The 21,992-nt window shown below is 39.7% G+C and overlaps 2 protein-coding genes across 5 annotated transcripts in view; one reads left to right on the forward strand and one right to left on the reverse strand.

The window, feature by feature from the left end:
* Positions 1-16: 16 nt before the first annotated feature.
* On the reverse strand, positions 17-12,719 carry LOC144629410 (phospholipase DDHD1-like). The gene is made up of 12 exons (XM_078487604.1): positions 12,159-12,719; positions 11,238-11,365; positions 10,524-10,572; positions 10,128-10,256; positions 8,310-8,451; positions 8,108-8,220; positions 5,529-5,635; positions 4,829-5,251; positions 3,744-3,890; positions 3,158-3,431; positions 2,378-2,593; positions 17-727 (listed from the first exon to the last, which is right to left on the reverse strand). Exons 1-12 carry the CDS (start codon positions 12,538-12,540, stop codon positions 567-569), a joined length of 2,271 nt encoding a protein of 756 aa, XP_078343730.1. The 5' UTR covers positions 12,541-12,719; the 3' UTR covers positions 17-566.
* Positions 12,720-18,532: 5,813 nt separating this feature from the next.
* The window catches only part of LOC144631199 (galanin receptor type 1-like), a 73,559-nt gene continuing 70,099 nt past the window's right edge, over positions 18,533-21,992 (forward strand). For 2 of the 4 annotated variants that reach the window (XM_078489607.1, XM_078489612.1), the window contains exon 1: positions 18,533-18,644. The gene's annotated coding sequence lies outside the window, so the exon portion shown is untranslated. Of the gene's footprint in view, positions 18,645-21,086; positions 21,169-21,992 lie in introns of those variants that run through there. The other 2 variants (XM_078489611.1, XM_078489608.1) reach the window with 2 other exon arrangements.

A 21,992-nucleotide genomic window follows, 5' to 3' on the forward strand; every position in this document is an offset into this window, starting at 1 on the left:
CAACCCCCGCCCTTAGCTATTTGTTCCCTTTACGGCCATTGTTACAGTCGTCACGCAATCTTTTTTTGAGTAAGTGTTGCGTAACGCAGAGAAGAACCACGTGACGACCCGCAACAAAGGATGCGACGGAAACTAAACAACGCAAATCCCATTCGAAAACACAACAACTAGGAAAAAAAACTAGAAGCAGGTAGCCTCCTATGCAGACGTTACTTTGGGCTTGTCACGCGTGACAAACGCGAGACGAGCCCAAAGAACGTCTGCGAATGAGGCTAGGAAACAGGGTACCAGTTTTGCACGCACGTTTATCTGGGATCGTTTGTTGTAGATTTAAAAAATCTTGCAAAATAAAATACTGACTCGAGTGAATTCCCGTGTTCGATTTCAGAGGGGAAATGACATTCACAACCTCCCCCCCCCCCCCCATTTAATTTTCTCCCGTCTTTACAAACGATTTCAAAAGTGCTTGCACGACAAATTTTTCTACCGATTAAACTCCACCATGCAATTTTATAAATTCTCAATCTAAATAACGCACACCATTGTCGTTAACTTCTCGCAAGATTTCAAGGCTGGTCCATATTTTGCGTTGAATCCAGGCAGTTCTCAAGGATAAACCGTGCCACATCACATGACGTCCAGTATGACACATGGGACGTGACCGCAGACCAGTAGTTATTCTCCATATATCCTTCTCGTAATGTGAAGTCGAGTCTCTCTTTCAAAACTGAAAAGGAAGTACAACCAAAACGACATTTTATTTGAATAGAAAATTACATAAACCAAAGCTGGTTTGGGTGATTCTAACGTAGATATCTATAAGTAGCGAGGCCGTTACATTCAGGTTTTAAGGTTACCATTGTTTCAACATGACAAATTAGTAAAACGACTTTTTCGCTTGGGCGTTTTGTTGCCCCATTACAGACCATGTGATGATACTCTTGAGAATTCTCGCTTTCAAATTTTCAAATAGTCGCGTGTATCTAAATAAATAAATTTTATGTGGATAAAAGGAAAATTCTCTAGAGAACATCACGTGGTCTGTAATGGGAAAACAAACCGCCCAAGCGAAAAAGGGACTATTGAACAGTAGTTTAGTAGTTAAGATTTGAGTTGAGATTTCCGAAATTTCTCAAATTCCAAGAAATTGTCCACAAACAGTCGCTAAATCTTGGAAAGAAAATGCGCCAAATCTAATAGCCGTTCAAACCATTCTGCGCGAAATTTTGCGGCGAGACGCGCGAAAAACAGCTTTTTTCGTTGTGCGACCAATGCAGACTTCAGGCCCCGGTTTTTCAAAGGGTGGATAACACTATCTACCGGATAAATCACTATCTAGTAGATAGCGCAGTATGTTTAGTTAACATTTATCCCCGGGGGGGACTCCCATATGGAAGGGACGGGGATGCTCGTCGGAAATTTTGAATTTAACCCCTAAAAGAGAAGCTTATGAAGACCCCTATTAAAAAGAGACTTTGTTTATATGAATCAAGTAAATATAAGGAATGAAAATTCTTTCGTTTTGGTTATTTTTTCGCGTACAACCCTAAACGAGACCTTGACGGCTAAAAATAATGGCATTTTGCCCAGAACACCCTAAGCGAGACCAAAATCCGAAATTTACACCCCTAAGCGAGACGACGAGCATCCCCGTCCCTTTCATATGGGACTCCCCCCCCCCCCCCCGGGGCATTTATCCAGTGAATAGCAATTTATCTGGTGAAACAACTGGCCCCAGACCTGCAAACTTGACCTCCGGTTAGCCTGAACAATTGCTTCGATTAAATAGCGCTCCGGTTAGCCTGTTTATGGTTAGCTTTCAATAGTGGTAACGTTAACACGATATTTACTTAGTCTGCAAGTCTGCTGTCTGTTTTTGTCGCACACCGCTGTTTTTTCGCTTCACGCTCGACGACTAACTAAGACTGAGAAAATAGGGACTGCTCGTTGTCTGCAATTTTCGATGCGAGGGAGAAATCAATTAACTGAAATATGGACTAAAATAAAATAAACAGAAAAAACCTTAAATTTTCGAAAATCAAGGTGGCTCTGAAACCGCTCCAGAGAAATGTTTTTAACTTTGCAAAAAGTTGTACCTTAACATGCTGATCATTATTCAATAATAAAAATTGGGGGTCACCGGACTCGTTTTTGAGCACTTAAAGCTAAAATTAAGGGTGTTTTTAACTGGTTATACCGTTGCTATGGTTACAAGTGATGTCAAGAAAATAATCACAATTTGTTTGCCAATGACTGGGCAATTGTTTGATACCATTTTTATAGCAGTAACTGAAAAATGTTTGTAGCAGTGACTCATCAAATTACATAAGAGCTGGAAAGTGCTGAAAACTGTTTTGTGCCTCCTTTACGATCTTACCTTTAGCTGGGACTGTGATGTGTTCCTCTTTCTTTGCTTGTTCATCTTTCTTGCCACTGCCATCTGTCTCTGACATTTCTTCTGACTCCTGACTCGAGTTACTTGACGTGGATGGTTTGGAGGAACCGAACAGGCTGGCTATCCACCCTGTTCTCTTGGAAGAAGCCGTCGAGCTTCCGTCTGTAACGGTATGTGGTTCAGTGTATGCGCCGTTAACTAACAACAATGAAAAGATTCAACTTTCAGGTTAAACATACTCGACCTCTATAAAATTAAGTCTGTTCATACCCTAGGAATCAATGGAGACTGCAGTCCCTTCTGTACCACTGACTAACACACGTTGCTTTAGCATGAAGCTAAGAGCTTCAGGAGTATGGCTACTCCATCTGGATGAGATGTTAGTCAATCACACAAATTGCGGTACCCATTTATACACCTGGGTGGAGAGAGGCACTATAAGAGTAAAGTGTCTTGCCCAAGAACACAACATAATGACCCCAGCCAGCGCGATTTCCACGCTTCTCACGAAATAAAGTGCATCTCAAATCGACGTATTATGGAGTATTTTTTACTCTAGAACTAAGATAGAAACAGTTTTAATATCATGTAAAGTTTGAATTTTGTTTTTAAGCCGAGACAACAGGTCATGCCACTTAGCAACACCCGTGGAAATTTCGTGGGGTTAGTCAATTTTCGTAGCAAGGTTTCCGCTCAAGAAATGTTTTGATTTTCAAAGCTTTTTGAGATTTCTTTTAAGAATCTTTCTCCAACAGCTCTTACCTGCACCGCTCTCCTTGGACGCAGCGTTGTGTACAATCACAATGTCGTCGTCCTCCATATTTTCTTCACTGTTAGGGCTCGCTGATCTGTCGCTAGCCTCTTCCTCCGTTTTATGCTTGGAGAAGCCGACTTTAAACAGCCCCCACCTACTAGCAGCACCAGTCTTACTCGGCTTGGCTTCAGAGTAGCCTGACTGTTTGCTGTCAAAGCGATGCAGTTGCACTGGAGGAATGTTAGTGTACTCTCCACTGATGAGCGGCTCTATGCGGTAAGCCTGAACAAGACAAAAAGCAACTCGTTAATGGCAAATAGACATGTTAGAGCCACCGTAGACAACATAATAGTAGCACGTGAAAGTACTGCTCAATAGCTTTCATTAAAATGGTCACACACTAGGGTTTTATCCATTGTATCCACAGACTAAAAGGTTAGAACCACCTTGTACAGCATAATTAACAATACCACATGAAAGTACTGCTCAATAGCTTTTATTTGAATGGTCAGACATTAGGGTGTCATCCACAGACTTAAAAGTTAGGACCGCCTTGTACAGCACGATGTTAGTTATTTTCATAAAATGTCTTACCACAGGGTCGGCTGGATGATAAATATTCACCAGACGCTTACAAACAGACTTTGGTAACACATGATCTTCAACATCATCTTGAGGTCTGAGCCCTCGTAATGCCAGGAATACCGCCAGAGGTGATCCCACACAAAATAAGGTTTCCACCTAAAAGTGAAACAAAACAAAAAACGCTAAGCTGAGAAAGAAGAATCAATTGACCCTTGAAAATACTATAACTTGTCAACTACACCTGGAAACAGCTTTTTGTCACATTTACGCACCTACATGTATCAATGTTAAGCTGGAGGGGGGCGGGGGGAAGCCGAGAAAAGGCAGGGGATTTGACAACATTGTTCCCAGGGTCAGTCTCTCCCCACCCCCCCCCCACCCTAGGAACGAGGTTGGGGATTTGACAGCAATTGTCTGCCTGTAACCGGGACTTCTGACCATTTTAGTGGACTCTCTAACAAAATTTTATTAAAGTTCAGTGACTTTTTAACCACCCACAAATGCCCTTTGGTGGGGCAGTTGAACTGAAAATCTCATGTAAGTTAAAATGCTCCTTCTATACCCAGCCTCCCCACGCATTTTTTTACGCCCACTTACGGTCGTCGACTGGTAACTAGTATCCGCTTGCCTGCTATGCACTCCGGTTAGCCTACTATTCACTTCGTTTAGCCTACTATGCACTCTGGTTAGCCTACTATTCACTTCGGTTAGCCTACTATGCACTTCGGTTAGCCTACTATGCACTTTGGTTAGCCTGTTTACGGTTAGCTATTGATATTTGTAAGGGAAACACGATATATAAGTTAAAATTTACGCATTCTGGGAGCCAGCTCCCGGTGGCGTAGCGGTATCACACTCGCTCTTCAGGCAGACGGCCCGAGTTCGATTCTACCCCGGGGCACATTGTATTGAACATTTTCCTTTTTCCTCCTTCATAAAATTCGAAAAAAAAAACTAAGTGTCTAAAGTGGGCGTAAAAAAAATTGCCCTCCCTACCCCCTCCGGCTTTACGATGATTGGAGCACAACATGAAAGCTTCAGTGTGAACTGTGCATTTGATTACTTATTTTAATAACAGCAAAACCATCTCTTACCTTAAATGGCAGCGCAAAAGGACACTCACTCGAACCTTTGTCAGCTCCATGTTTTTCATGTTCCACTTCACTGACCATCATGGCCTCAAGCCTCATAACCTCACCCCGAGCCTCTGCCAATTTCACTCTTAAGTTCTCCTTCAGATTACTCTCACACCCTTTATCCATTGGCTCAGGACTTGTTCTGCTAGTGACTGACCGCAGGTAATGCAGGCTCTCTGTAAGAAAGCCTGTGGTTTCTGTTGCATCTTGGGAGTGGTGTCTCAATTCAATGTCCCAAAGTGTTAAAATGTCATATGCAATCACACTTCCCAGGGAGTGGGCAATGATTGAAACTTTGCCATTTCTTTCTAGAAAGAAAGGATTCCTGGAGCAAAATTTTTTGTATAAATACATCATTTCGTCTCTTACACCATCAATGATCTGAAACAGAAAACAACACTGGTGGATATTTGAAGTTCTGTTTTTCTCAATAGTTTGTGATACATAACCTTTTCAAGAGATGTATGCAACTTTCAAAATTAATGATTCTAAACAACATAGGGCCGAAACACATGGAAAGATGTATACCTTTGCATGCATTGCTGACCTATGATAAACCGACTACTGCTCTTTCACAAGCAATAATTTAATTTAAAAATACTTTAATTAAAATACAAAAATTGTAGTTAGCTGTTTACATATTAATGATAAGCATTACCTCATATCTGTAAAATGGACTTGTGTAATACATAATATCCATCATACTTGTGTTAAGAACTTTCCTGAGCCCTGAGACTGAATTAGGTGTGATACACTCAATGGTACCTTGAATAAAGAAAAACCTGCGGTTATCTTAAAGGGACTATGTCATGGGGATTTCGCAGATTTTTGGTCTCAACTGTTCTGAAATAAGTTGTAGGCAACTTTACCCATGAAAAACATTGTCTTTGAACATTTAACGGAAGAAATAACCTTTATTTGGGGATAGAAATCAAACTTCGGCTATAAATATCGATTTTTTTGAAGGCGCGTGGAAACAACTTGAAAACGTTGGCTAACGTTTTCAAATTGCAATCCTTTTCCATCCGAGCCACCTGCAGCTAAACGCGCTTTTAAACAGTTTTACTGCTCTAAGATAGCAATTGTTAATAAAAATGGACCATTATTTTTAAGTTTCCTACGACACAAATATAAATTTGGGCTGTTAAAAAATCAGTTAAAATCCGTGACATAGTCCCTTTAATATTACTTAGGGAACTGTAGTCTGTATTCATGTACAGTGGAACCCTGGCATAACGAACCCCTTCCTAACAAGCAGACCAGCCAAAAACACTTGATGCAGTAAAATGCATGGAGTAAAAACTCTTCTATAATAAAGCCCTGTTATAACAAAGATGTTTTGCCAGTCCCTTTGCACTTGGCACTCTGGGTAGCCTGTTTCAGGCGTTCGGTTCGTTGGGGAGCAGCACGACAAAAACAGCGAGCAAAAAATCCCCTCACCATTTACTCTGGGTTGCATTGTACCCACTGTAGGTTGACGCAATAACTTTTGAATCCCATTAAAGGCCCAGGGGGGTACTCCGGCTTGTAAATGACGGGGATGATCGAATGGAGGCAAAACTCAGCACCCAAAAAAATCCCTAAGTCTTCCGACATTACCCAAAAAAATCCCTGTACCAAAAAAACCCCCCAAAATATCCCTTGTCAAATTACCCCTTAAATTGCCAGGAGGGGCAATAATATAACACAAAGAAAATCATAAAAAAATTGAACGCTTGTGTTTGTTTATTCATCATACCATAAATACGCCAAAGGCCGCACCAAGGCACTTTAGTTCGTTTTTAATACCCAAAAAATCCCCTATTTAAATCAAGTCACCCAAAAAAATACTTACCAAATTTTCCAACCCAAAAAAATCCCGGAATCGAAAATTTCAACCCTAAAAAAATCCTTCGATCATCCCCGTCATTAACAAGCCGGAGTACCCCCCTGGGATTAAAGGTAACTAAGAAATGAGCATAGTCTTGTGGTAAACGTACAACCATCTTGTCCCCACGAGTTTTATAAATCTGCGAGCCAGCGAGCCATGCGAGCCTGGTGCGAGTCATGCGAGTCATGCGAGCCATGCGAGCCATGCGAGCCACGCGAGTCAAGCGAGCCACAGTATAAATGTGAAGAATTTTTATTTCTTACATTTACATTTTTCAAGTAAAAAGACATGAAAAAAGGATCGGAATCGGACTGATCACAGTCCTTGATTTTCCGTGCCGCCATCTTGCCTCCTAAACGCGAGAGAAAACTGGGGAGAGTGCAAAATTACCGAGAGTAGGGGTGCAGGTAATTAGCGTGGAGGTGGAGGTGGAGGAGCTATTTTACTCGCCACTCTAGTGGCGAGTTTTGAAGAAACACTCGTCTGAAGAAAGAGGCAACCACATGCGACAGTCAGCGTACTGTCAGAGGTCTGGTAAATTTGATTCACTAAAGAGCAAACCTGTTAAAATTACGCGATTTACTTACCATTCTTGTCGCAAATACACGAAGTTCGAACTGAATTGCGCTGTTCTCTTTTTTTCTTGAATGATTTTTCACGTGAATAGCAATGAGTGACAGCTGTCATAGGATACCCATTCGAGTAGCGGAGCGGTACCGGTGGAGTTGTAAGTTTCATTCTCATGTTAAATGTTATTAAATTTTATCGAAATTGTTTTCAATATTCTTGGCGGATATCGAGCGATTTTAATAGAAAAAAAATAAAGAAATAACAACAAAGAAAAAATGAAAAAGGAAAGCATCGCCCAATTGAGCCATCACGAGGAACACTGTAGAGTATTTCATACTTCGGCCGCCAGCAACAGGGAAAGAGAGAGGACCCTGGGAGCGAGCGAGGTACCGTGGTACCGTTTATTCGTACCCAGCATCAACTCTGTTTACAAGATGGCGGCTTAAAGCGAAAGTCGCAGGTAAAACTCCACTGAGGTGCAGGACTTTTGCTGGTGGAATAAGCGACGACCTTCCCGACCAATTGAAGAAAAAGGGAATCGCTCACAAATGGCGTACAGACATGGCTCGCATGGCTCGCATGGCTCGCTTGGCTCGCATGACTCGCACTGTGGCTCGCGTGGCTCGCTGGCTCGCAGATTTGGTAGACCCGTCCCCACACAGTTCATGTAAAAATATGCCTTACAGCTCTCACAAAACCTTGAATGGATGGTTTGAGTATGTACTAGTATACAGCAGATAACTAAATTGTTTCTGTCAAAACTATAAAATTCATTAACTGGCACTGCAATTTATTACCTTCATCCAGTTTAAGTGATGACCTCCATTCCACAGGAATGAACTCAACTCGCTGATCATGTTGACCATCAGGAAACTGTTTTTCTAGCACTGTAGCTGCACCCTGACGAATGCTGGCAAATAATAAATTTTATAGAATGATACATTAGTGAAACTGAAAAGAAATTTATAATAAATTTAAATCATTTCTAGGGAAACTTACTCTGCACAACTCTTGACAATATTGCTCATATGTAGAAGCTGCCCGATTCCATGTACAACAAAAACCAAGTGAGAAATATCTGGAGGTCTGTCTTCAGGGCGGGCATCTGTGTGATAACCACGGTGTAGCTGGGTAGCTGGACCTGAAACAAGCAAGGCAGCATCCAGAACTTAGCAAAGTCATGATAGCCAAAAATTTACCCCATGGCATCCGTAACATTAATTGACTATAGTAAGAGTATTGCTGCTGCCCTTGGGTGAGATACTAGTCCTTAATATGAGTTACGTCATATTATTATATAAACTGCAGTGGTATAGCGAGTGGTGGCAAATCGAGAAAAATGGTATCACACATGTGTGATATCATTTTTGACCAATCAGCTCGCAGTTTGCCATGTTTCAATGCTCAATGAGCCAAAGTTTATCGACGCTAAGTCAAAACATCTTCGGATCTTCCTCGGGAATCTTCGGTAACCTTCGGAAATTCTGGGAAAAGTTCGGAAAATGTTCGGAATCACTCGTACGACCTTCGGACAACATTTTGAAGATCTTCGGAAATCTTTGGAAAATGGTCGGAAATCTTCGGAAAATCGTCAAAAACATCGTAATTAGTAGGTTTATATAATAAACAGAATAATACATGGTTGCTTGGATACATGAAATTTATCTTCTCGTGTTCAAAACCAATATCTAACTCGTTCCATACGCTCACTCGTGAGCTATCGATTTGAACACTCGAAGATAAATTTTACATCTCCGCGCAACCATGTATTATCCTCTAAAGATATAATTTTGCCAATACTCATTTATACTCTTGAGTTGAAGAGGTATTGTAAGATTTAAGTGTCTTGCCCAAAAACACAACACAGAATTTTATAGTTTTGACAGAAACAATTCTTTTCTTAGTAATCTTTTTAAATTATGTACATATTTTATTATATATTTTTAAGGTCTTTTACTGCCCCTGCCCCCCTGCTTATTTATTTTTTATTTAATGTCTTGCAGTGATGGGAGCATGCCTCCTTTTGCAAGACCCCCTGCAATGTAGATGTAAATGTAGTACTCACACCAGGACCGGTTGATCAAGCCTCAATCCATGTTACTATGCAGATTGGATTTAATCTTAAATCCAATCTGTATAGTAACATGGATTGAGACAATATAAACAAAAACACAAATTGGATTATGGCCAGCTGGAAGGAAGGGGCCCCAAACAAGTGTATGCCATGAAAAAGTGAAGATAAAGCAAAATAGCTTACCGTAATGATTCGATTTAGCGCCTGGGTGCTTATTTACTTTTGGCACCTTAAGGGAGGGCGCTAATTCGAGACAGGGCGCTTATTCGGAACAGGGCGCTTATTTAATTTTTTGCGAAACAACCAAATGTTCAAAACAAAACTTTAAAATATATATTAAAATAACTAACAATAACATAAACTGTAACAGTAACAAATTGTTGAAAGTTCAGTTACTTTTACAAGAATTGTTCATTTTAGCAGTAAATATATACATGTACAGTACGGAGAATGTTCATGAGTTTATCTTTTCGACGTTGACGACTTCAGTAGGGGCAGTTAGCCACAATAGGAGCGCTTTTTAGAATAGGGGCGCGTATAAGAATGGGGCGCTTATTAGAATGGGGGCGCTTATTGGAATAGGGCGCTTATTAACAAAAACACATTCGAATGGGGGCGCTTATTGGAAGGAGGCGCTAAATCGAATCATTACGGTACTTGACAAAGTAGCAAACTATTGTAAAAATAAAAATAAAAAATCACCCAATTTGTAGACCAAGTGAAGTTTCGCAATTCAGTATTACCTGAGGAGAATCCAATCTTTTCACCAACATTCCTAATGATTCTGGACTTAACGTCATCCCAGTAAAGCCATACATCTGTTAGATCATTCCACTCCACATAAAAACCTTTTAATTTGAGTCGGCCTAGTCCTACAAGCAAACAAGCAAAAAATAAAAGAAATCAACCAACCAATTAACCATCCCAGGCACAGTTAGTGGGGGCAAGGGAAAGACTGAATGGGTAAAAAAAAATTGGGCAAGAAAATCAAAAACATTTTTTTTCACCCCTTTCAACTTTCCCTCATCCCCACTAACTGCCCCTGGGACGCTGAGGATGCCAATTAACTGGCTTTGGGAATCTACTTGTCCTGGATCATTGGATGATGAACAAAATTTGTTAGTAACGAACTCAATTACCTTGTTGAGAAGGTGCTTTATCATTTTCAACTGGTCCAACTTGTAAACCCTAAAAAAAGTAAAAATGTCAATTCAGTAAGCCTTATGATGTAATTGTCTCATCAGTGCACGTTCCTAATTTGCTTTCTGTTTTGAAGCAACTAGAAGAATTACTAGAAGCATTGCTAGTCCCTCTAGATGGCAAACTAGTGCACCTGTTCCTCAGAGAACTTTGACTCTTCCATGAATAGGGTTTGTCATGGGCCCCTTTGTAGCTTACGGTCACATGGTACAAAATCTGCCATGCTGGCGGGCAAGCTATGCTTTGGGACATTCAAAACAAAGGAAAGTCAAGCATGTCTGGTTGAAGTTGCATTGTTTTGGATGTCCCAACACCTAGCTTGCCCTCCAGCAAGGTGTTAACTTGTACCATGTGACTGTTAGCTACAAAGGACCCATTAAAGCACATAATGACTTAGGGATTTCTTTTTTTTCTTATTAACACTATTTTTGTGAAGTTAGTTTAGTAAATTGCCGGTACATGTACACCAGGGTGGAGAGAGGGACTGTCTTACCCAAGCATGCACAGTAATGACCTCAGCCAGGTCTCAAGCCTGGTCTGGACCCCCTTGATCCAGAATCCAATGTCCTCTACTTCCCATGTTATAGGTGAGGTACCAGCTCCCTGCCCCTACCCCCTTAAACAACAAAAACAACAAAACCAGACTGACTCACCATAGACCTCCACATGGTCTGGTGCGACAACTCAATTTGCTCACAGTCTTCCTCAATAAGAGGCTGCCATGTATCATGAGAAGCTGATCCGGTAAACCAAGTTCCTCTACAAACTGGCAGGCTTTTATCTATTAAGATAACAACAAAGTTATCAGATTAAAGAAAGATAAAGCTATACATCAACACTGATATTGTTGGATATGGAAACTAGGATATGAATTCAGAATAAAGGATGGTGGTGGTGGGAAGGAGGGAGGGAAGAAGGATCCAAAAGCTTAATTTTACTGAGTTTCACCTGGCATTTAACATAAGGACTGTGTGAAATGTTCCCCAGATCAATCAAGTGCAGACAGTCAGTGTAAAACGTGGATGGAAGTGAGGGTAACATGGCTTTGTAACCCATATTTTATTATTTTACCCTCCGTCTGCATTTTCCCTTGGTCTGCAGTCTGTCTGCATTTTACCCCCAGTCTGCAGTCTGCATTGTCAGGGACGGTGGAACATTTTTCCAACTGGGGGTACTGACTAGTGACTTGAAGTGGGAGATGGGCTTTAAGCCTGGTTTTCACTAGCGACGCAAGCACAAGCGCAAGCGCAAGCGTGATCACGCAAAAAGGGCAAATTCTAATCCTTGTGCTTGTGCTTTCCGCAAGCACAAGCACGAGCATCCAAATACAATGCGCTTGTGCTTTTACTTGAGTCGAAGCCTTTTTCACGGAGAAAAAAGAGCTGTTATCCTTGCACTTATGCTTGCGTCGCTAGTGAAAACCAGGCTTTAGAGACTCTTCTCCTAGTAAGTCTATTTTTCAGAAATACTGGGGGCTAAAGTCCCCCATGACATGTTATTTAAGAGATGTTACATCCGGCTACAGCTGCAAGCAATCCATCGATCAATTAGACAACTTCTACATGTACACCAACCTTTCCAGTATATGGGAGTGCACTGCCTAGCAACCACATCTACTTCGTACAGGCCTCCTTTAACAGTAGGCATGTCATAAATCGAGGACGTGTTCAGGGGCTTAGTGCTGTCTTCAATTCGGTTCTCAAGCGCCAAGATTTGTTGATAGCATTGCTCAATAGCCAACGAATCACTGCCATTGAAAGGCGTCCACTTTTTGTCTTCTTTCACAAACCAACGAACTCGATCAGGTTTCAGCGCTTGCAGTTGATCTAGATGGTGCTGAATGCTCGCGGGACGTGGCATTTTGGAGGAATTCGATGGAGGTGGAGGTCGTGGAGGTTTACTTGGCATTTCCGTTTTCTTGGAAGAGGAAGGTTCGTCGCCGCCATTTTCACTCATAGTTATCTTTAGCAGATAGTACCTTTCCCAATAAATTGAACATAAACGTGGAGATCTCTCTGAGTCCCAGATCTGCAGCTACGGTTAATTGTGTGATAAATTCCTCATTCCAAAATTTATAAAACACAAAATTCAGCCAGAAAAAAATCCTTCGTCATACGCCATTTTTAACTGCGGTCTGTCCCAGTCTCTCTGTGAAAGACGAGACCGCGAGATACTGGGAGTGCAAGCTTAGCATCCGTGCCGTGATCCGCGCCAAACTTGCATTTCGTTTTCTGCAGGGATTTCTGCAGGAGGTTTTCTGCAAGTGAAAACCGTACAATTACCTGGAAAAGAATAGAAAATGGTTAGTGATCATAAGAGTGTGAAATAATGTAGATTGTAAGGATTTCTTTTCTTTATGAATCGCCGTCATTCCTTTGTTTTTTCCTTGGTTTTCTTTTCCTCTTTTATAATACAGTTCTTTTTCCATAAAACAACTGTACTGGCCCTGGTTCTGTCATGTCACATACTCCGGGGTTTTCTTCAGATTACCACTAGCGTCCCAGGCAGACGCTCTTTGCCCTCGTCACGCGTGGGTGGAAAGATTACGTGACGAGCACAAACAGCGTCTGCGTCAAGATGGCGGATCGTTTGTAACGCAACGTTTTGCTCTGGTTTTGTCACGAACTTCGTGGTTTTCTTCAGATTCCACGTGCTTTTCAAGATGGCGGATCAGAATGACACGGGCCGTGCAACTCCAGCACTGATTTTTCTGGCAGTTGCTGTGGTAAGCAAGGAAAGCTCAGCGATAAACCTGACTGTGCGATTAAAGGTACGTTCAGTGTTGGATCTGTGGCGGAAAGGGGGAAGATACACAGCGATATATCAAGGTAAGTGTTTATAGGGAAAGCGTTGGAGCAGGGTGGCAAAGGAGGGGTACCAATCACGCATCACGTTGAATTTTTGAGTTAAATCACGTATCACGGAGAAGATTTCCAAACAATCACGCATCACGTAAAAATGCATGAGAAAGTGTGCTGAGCTAATTTTGGAGGATATCAACTTTTTGATGATGTGTTATTGAAAATTATATTGTAGGCAAATTTTCTTGGATTGGTTGCCTGTTATTGTTAATTTTTAAAACATAAAATTACTAAATTGTCTTTTGGACAAATTTGTAATAATCCCAATGCCAAATTTCGGTGAATTTTTTTTTAAACTTTGAAGACTGGCGAGGTTATTTAGAATAAAGCTTAGTTCCAGAATTGAAAACAGCGAGCCTCTTTATCGACCTTCATTTAAATGTATTTTACCTTGAAGAGCTTTAAATATCACGGATAACCTTGAAGTAAATCACGTGTCACGCTCTTGTAAAATAGGCAAATCACGCATCACGTTGTGATGTCCAGTCCCGCATCACCCGGCTTATTTTGGTTCCATCACGCATCACCCTGCTAATTTTGGGGACATCACGCGTCACGCGAAAACCCTTTTCCACCCTGTTGGAGGAACCCCCGAGGAACCGTAACACTGCTTGCAAACTCCCAAACATTATCGATGCTATGTGCTAGAATATGAAGTAAATAAAATAAAATAAATTACCTTTATTTTGACACGGTAAAGATTAAAGCCATATGTGGGGCCGTGATCGAATTGGAATTTGGAAGTGTTGATTTTTCGAAGTTTATGACTTCGAGAAATTCCAAGCATAATCCTCGGAAATCAGCATACTTTTTTTTAAAAACGTATCATTCAGAAAGAAGCATGATATAAGCCCGGCTAGTGACGATGATATAAGAGCATACTGTAACTGAGCTGAACATTTATAAATCATGTGAATTTTTGAGCATAAACTGCGTGATCGACATAATAATCAGTCAGTCAGTCACGAGTGTTCAGGTTGTTTTGACATCAAAAATTCTTTACCATGGCAACATCAAAGAAGGTCAAAGGTGCCCAATTTTTGACCTTTTGAGGCTAATCACTTAAAAACTACTCGGTGAAAGTTTTTGTTTTCAATAAGTTTTTATCTAATCAGCAAAAATACAACGTTTTTGAAAATTTTGAAAAAAAAATGTCGGCAGAGTACAGAGCTATGTTATTTTTATATAAATTCAAGGTGACCCTGAACCCAATTGGCCATTTTTTTCTCAAAATTTGCAAAATAAATCATTTCATTTTTATTAGCCGTAAACGGTCTAAAAGAGGGCATTTTTAACTTTTTTCATGTTGCCATAGCAACATATTTTTGGAGTCGGACACTATACAGTGTTTGTGTGACTTATATGGAAATCTGAAGTCAAATAACTTCACAAAAAGAAGAATTCTGAAAATAAACGAATTGCAAACTTAGATACGAGGACTTTTTTTTTATTCATTTTAATAATCTCCCCTGATTTGTAGCTGCCAGCTGAAAAACAGCAGACCCATTTTATAAATTGTCTGTATCAGTTTTTTCAGGGACTGTGAGCCCAGTGTCAATTCAAGTTATTGCATTTGCGACAGTCGAAGGGTTGTGTAACTGTGAACATTAGAAATCTAATAAAGTCATTCTGCTCTGAGAAAAAAAAAGAAACGTCGAGAAATAAGGGTGTCGCCTAAGTGATGTGCAGTCCACTTTGAACTCAACCGTGAAAAAATCGCAAAAATGTAAACCCGCAAACGTTTCACGCCATATCATGACTGCGTCAAGCTTTAGAGGGCGTACAAACGAGCAGAATATTCTAATCCCTCATTGAGAGCTTAATTTAATTTGCTCGTCGAGGGCCTTGCTCGATTAAATTTAACTTGAGTTTTGACATTTCAGTACCTCAAAAAACCATGCGTAATTGCTTTAAAACCGTATTCTGTATTAACTGTTAGCAGAACCACGAAACGAACTTCTTCAGATATACATTTCGCCGATAAAAGGTTAAAAATAAAACTTAAAAAGAAGAATAAAAGAAGCATTCTACATTGCACGCTACCACCCTGAACTAAACAAACAAGTGCAATCACTGGACCTCACCTTGTTCCCAATGGGAACGGGTATTACATAACTGGTGTTATCTGAACTATAAGAACGATGAGCGTATACAGATTTTTTCACTCTGATGATGATCGAACAGATCGAAAACGTTTAGAATCAATTTTTAACAGCTTTTACCTTAAGTTTTATTTTGAACTTCTTCAGGAATCGGGCGAAGTCAAGTTGCGGAATTTTTGAGGAAGTAAAAGACTTATCAGGTATGCTGGCTCCCATGAAATGAGATCTCTAAAGACCCCATAAAACGATTTATAAAAGAGGTATGTATATATGTATGTATATTTCAGTCATGGGAAGCATGGATCGCGCAGTGGTGAGAGCGCTCGCCTCTCACCAGACTGGCACAGGTTCGATTCCCGGACCCAGCGACATATGTGGGTTGAGTTTGTTGTTGGTTTTCGTCCTTGTTCCAAAGGTTTTTCTCCAGGTTCTTTGGTTTTCCTCCCTCCTGAAAAACCAACATTTCCAAATTCTAATTCGACTTGAATAGAGAATCTGCATGAAAACCAGCAAGAGCTGATGTGGCTTCCTCTTTCAGTAAATATAGTATTTGTCACATACAAAAGTATTTTCAAATTGTCGAAAACCTCAAAACAATAGTTTTCTGAGTTAGAACGGAGTACGAACGACAAACTTGAAAAACATTGGCCATTTTTTTAAGCTCGTGGTCCGACGAAAGGATATCAAGCGTCCGCGCTTGGCCACCGGTATCGCTACGCGTACTTGAAGAACAAGCTTTTAGATTTGTTTGTTCATACGGAGTGTCTTTAATTAGCACGGCATTTTTGATATAAGGACACTTAAAAAGTTGATTTGTTTTTATACCTTTATCGAAATCTCGACTAAATTTGCTACAGAAGTGTAGGGCATGCAAGACCTCTCATGATGATAAGCTCTTGATTATATACTAAATCCGCTTAGTGACTTAAAAAGATAGAATGTTATAATTTTATCCTCTCAATGAAGTTGAGTGAGATAAAATAAAAACCGGATTAAGGGGTCTAGTGCACCCTATTTTAAGCGATTCTACTGCATAAAAGCTCAGTTTCTTAAAATTGAATGAAGCCTCGTTACAACTGGATAAAACTGTGTACAAACACGAAAGAAACAGAAGATTTCTACCAGGTAAGGAAGAAAGCTATAGGGGGAGCGACTCCGATATAAAATTGAGAAGAGTGATAACCGTACCGTTTACTAAGGGGTTAAAAAAAAGTGTGGTTTGCTGCCGCTACCGCTAATCTAAAATCCAAAATGACCACCGCTAGAGTTATTAAACCGGAAAAACAAAATACGTGAGGAATTACTTGTCAGAGAAGATCAAAGAAAACATATTAGAAGTAATCGTTCGTGTTTATAGCTAATAAAAGTTATGAAAATTTATAACCCACCCATAAATTTTTGCGCGCGCTCATTGGACAAAATGCATCACGTGGTACAAAATCGGACGACGGGTATCAGCGAATATACCCCGTCCGATTTGATATCCGTCGCCCGATTTTGTAGGCAGGCACAAAACAAACGAATGAAGTCACCTTATTTAATTCTAACTTTTAATGAAATCAGAGAGTTAAAAATAACGTAAAGCAATCAACTTACATTTGTTTCAACCACAGTTACGCCAGTTTTATTACTTAGGTTTTTCCCTATAAATTTACTGGCGATGAAACGCGTTGTAGAAATAAGTCGGAGGGTTATAAAATAAATAAACCCCTTTCTGGCTTGCTGGTGTATTGGAGGATAATGCCCTTGGCTGAAAGATTGTCCTCAAAATTTCACAGTTGCCCTCGAAGCTTCGCTTCTCGGCCAACTGTTCATTTTTCGACAATCTTTCAGCCTCGGGCATTATCCTCCAATATACCAGCCGCCTGAAGGGGTTTATTTACTAAATATACCAAGGATTAGTGTTTATCGGCTTTCGAACAACCTGGCCCGGGTTAACTTCTTGTTTTAGAATATGTTTCTACTTCTTTGGGGGTGAAAATGGATTCGAGCTAGTGCTACGAACACGAAACGGGATAATATGGTACAGTTTAAAGGTTTCTTTTTAAAAGTTCGACAATCGCCTCGGCACTTTTACATGGAACCCGCCCATCCCCCCAAGGAGGATTTTTTCGTGGTGAAGGCAATTAATCAAGTTTGAAATCGATCAATATAAATGAAAGTCTAGTTTCAGATAAGGCTCACGAATCAACTTTGTTGTTTATGTACTGCCGGAGATTTTATCAGTTGAAATGATTATTACAATCTCATGTAAGTGTGTAGTTTTTAATTAAAAATATTCATGATAAACAAGAGCTATCGAGAAACAGAACGTGACCTCAGCAACAGGAATGAGACCACGATTAAAACGGTGATAATGGTTTGAAATTATAGAAATGCGCTGTTCAAGTGCTGGCGTGATCATAACTAACGGGATAAGAACGAACGTTCTCAGAAAATCACGGAAAAGCAAAACTTAAATTGTGTTGGGCTGACACCTGAAAAAGGCTTCTTTAAGATTTGAACCCGCAGATTTTCACGGGAACGTAACAGATACCTTTTCTAGGAATTGGAAATGCGGAAGGACTCGGATTTATGTATATATAAAGAGGGCTTAATTTTTTGCATGTTTTATTACTGTCTGTGTGGTGAATGGGTCATACATTAAACCGATTTTAGCGAGTTTAGCCCGCATCGAGGACAAAAACACATACAAAAAACATCCAAGAAAACTCGTTGTCAGAGTATCTTGGTTTTCATTGTGGGATGACCGGGGTACATGGCAATTTTAAAATGACTGAATTGCAATTAAACAAGAGATCCGTTGCACAAGATAAGATAAGAAATAGCTCAATTCCGGAAACCACTACGGCACGAAAGCAAAGATAGATTTAGAAAGGGCTTGGCTCGCCTGTTAATCTGGTCTTTAGACGTCGTATAAACCGCTTAAATGTTGAATGCATACATTAATGATTGTGCCGTACCTATATATTGTTGGTTGTTATACGCTGATCATAGAGTTATAAAGATAACGTTGGATGTTGCATAGGGCTTGGATGTGATTGCAGAGAAGATTCTGTGAAGTTGCATTCATCTTATCACACAAGGAAACAGTCAGGTAGACATCGATATTCTATATACTTATTTATAGGTCTATTGCTTTAGGTATTATTTACTTCTTTCAAGTTTAACACCAATTTTATAGTCGGGTAGGTTACGACAGCAAAGAAATGCTTTTAATGTCATTTTCCCAGCGATGCCGAAGAAATTAATTACGCGCCCGTTTTCGATTGCGGTCTACACGTTCATCTCAGTGATCCTTCTACAGTCTCTACATTGTTAGCAAACAGCATGCATGAAGATAACCAAAATATTTAATTTGATTCACTATTGATTTTGTTGTTATGTCCCACACAAGAATCCTAAAACATGCCCCTTTCTGATCAATTTATGAAGCTTTTTTAATACAGTTTGCTCAAATTTTAGCCACCCATTTGCCTCGACTGAATACAGCATCAAAATTAAACTTTTAAACTCAGCTTCGGCTCAGTCCCATAGTTTGCTAGCGAAACAAATAAACAAATGCCCAGTGTTACTAAAACTCAAGGCATACATAAAACAACGATACACTCATTTTTACGTCTTTAAAATTATTAGTCAATTTTCTTTTATATATCTGACCCTCACGTAACTGGGATTAGCGGACTCTCATGAGGGAATAAATTTCTGGTTTGCCGATATCCACTTTGAGACCGACTGGGCGGGTAAGCAATGCAAGGGATTTTTTCAGTTTCCTTTCGTGAATCACCTGCAACTTTCGCTAAGGGGCAAAGTTGTTTTAGGTAAAACAACCGCTGAAAGTTCAGCTACGATTTTCATCTGTGCCAGCTCTCCCGGATTATCAGGGCGTCTCCGGGTACAGACTTAATCTCTCAGCCTTCCGTGTGGTTCATCAAGTTTCCCGCGTACAAAGGAAACTGAAGTGCTTGATATACATTTTTTTAATCGGCAATTTTGAGAGATTTTTTTAGACATTTGACACGTTTTTGTGGTGGAATCAGGTCAGATCCATTTGATTACTCCGATTGGGTTTTGGCCGGGTCAAAAAGAGGTGACCTTACATTGACGCAAATTGCCAATATCCTGGACTCGATTTGTTTTAAGTTTTAACACTGGATTTTCGGAAAGACTGAAGTACTTCCCTCAGTTTTTAAATTCCTTGGACGATATAGCAAACCGAAAAAAAGGCATTTTTAGTCTCTTGCGAAAACAGTAATTCTGGCAACAATGCTGTACGTTTCAAACAAGTTAAGATTCAGATCAGCCATGTTTACCCGAGTCCAGAGTCACTGAACTATATAAACTGGCTGCCCTATCAACCTGTAGAGTCGGACTGCAGACCCACGAAAATGCTTGAGGCATATTTTGGCGTTTTCTACGTGAAGGCTTTAATTTACAATTTGTTATTGGAATAAGCCGGTACCCTAGCTTGTGTTATAATTAGTTGGATTTATCTGGGAAGAAGAATATAAGTCTGAGACCTATATAGTTTGTCTGAGACATTGGACTCAAGATAAATGCGAAAAAAGAAGACGAATTAACCATCAAACGAGCTTTGAACAGAGACTTGTCACCCTAAATTAAGTCATGTTTTTTGTAATATATAGAAAAAGGAAAACCCAAAATAAAAGACAAACGAAAGAGAGAATTTGATATTGATCAACCGATCGAAACCTCTGTGGACGACAATTTACCCAGTGACGTTTCTTTTTTATTTTATTTCATTTTATTATTTTTTTTCTTTAATCTACGATTTATGTGCGTGGTCTGTTCTTTTTGTTTGATTTTTAAGATGTAACAGAGCCAAGTTTCCTTCCTAGATTCAAAATCATTCATTTGCCCTGCGGCTAATCTCTGAGATTTAATTATCTCGATACGAAAATCCGTCAGGAATGATTCAATGACAAGCTACACTAACAGAACTTTTAGCTGCGTTAGTTTAGTTTAGCACTCACTCCACATTAAGTTTGTTTTTGAAATAAAATAAAAAAAGTGATCCAGATGTTCACTCCATAAACAATGCGTAGAATGGAAAAGGCCTGGCAGTGATTCGATCGACCAAAACACAGTGAATTCAACTCATGGCCGCCCAAACAATGTTAATTGATTTCGCCGAGGTGAGAGCTTTAAAATGTACTCAATGGTTCCACGAAGCTAAAAACTATGCTTAGATGAAGTCTTTCAAAAGTCGTTGATAGTCAATGCAAACCTTGAAGTCAATGGGACTACGAGTGGGATACATTTGATTTTGATTTGTATATGAATACACCAACGAAAGCTTAGTTCTACACAAGGCAAACTGAGTTGTCATCTTGCATCAAAGGTACCGCATTTCCCTAATTTAGGAAATTATGTAAAATTGTCAGATTATAATGGAAATCTGTTGGCGAATCACAAACTATATCGCAAACAAAATTATTGTGTTGTTACGACAGGTGCGAGAATTGACATTAATTTACGCTTCGTATTCAGTTCTGCTTTCGTTAGAGCTCAGATTAGGATAGAGGACGCAGTACACTAAAAGTTTTTGCCACTTGCAGCCCCGTATAACTTAGCAGAGAAAGAAACGAAAATATATCAAGGTGAGATTATTCTACGTGTTTAATTGATCAGTTTTGGTTTCATTCGACACATACCAAGTAATTTTTTCCCACGTTTTGACAAGGAATATGGTTTTTAGCTCTACGTTCGATAAAAGCCGTGTTCCCTTCTAGATAACCCATTTCACATTTTAAAAAACAAACAATCGAAGCGGTTCAGAGGAAGTTAAAGCTTCTCTTCCAAAGACAGAAAAAAATAGTTATTTTATTTTTTATGCCATAGATTTGTTGATGTTATACGTACTTGTATCTGGAATATGACAGAGTTCTTAATCTGTGATTTCAATATTATAAAGAAATTGCCGTCTCTCGCAGCGATCTGATTTGTTTTCGCGCAAATAACGTCCAACGCACAATTTTTATGCCGACCCCTACTGTCAAAAATAAAACATCTTTACCTGGCAAGTAAACAATCATTTTCTTTTTTATGAGATGTAGATAAAATTTTTAGCTACTCAATGTTAATATATTCGTGTAAATTGAAATTTTACTATACTGATGTACTCATTATGTCAAAACGGACTTTAAAGTGAGGGTTAAAAATGAAGAAATTGTAGCTGATTTTCACATGTTGAAGTGTGGGATTATAATCATCGCATTCTCGATTTAATGTGCAGAATACGGGCGAAGCTGTTGAAAAGAGGACGTAAAATCGATAAAGAAAAAAAAAAAACTCAATTGCTATGATATATGATTCGTGTTGTTAACGAAGTTTTGCAATTTATTTCTGACAATGGGTTTTAAGGGAGGATGCTAAGCGAACAATGTGAAGCATTATCAGTGACATCTTGTCAAAGCTTGGGGGT

The sequence above is a fragment of the Oculina patagonica genome, chromosome 11 (genome assembly GCF_052425735.1).
Source record: "Oculina patagonica isolate OP01 chromosome 11, crgOcupat, whole genome shotgun sequence".
Lineage (NCBI taxonomy): Eukaryota > Metazoa > Cnidaria > Anthozoa > Scleractinia > Oculinidae > Oculina > Oculina patagonica.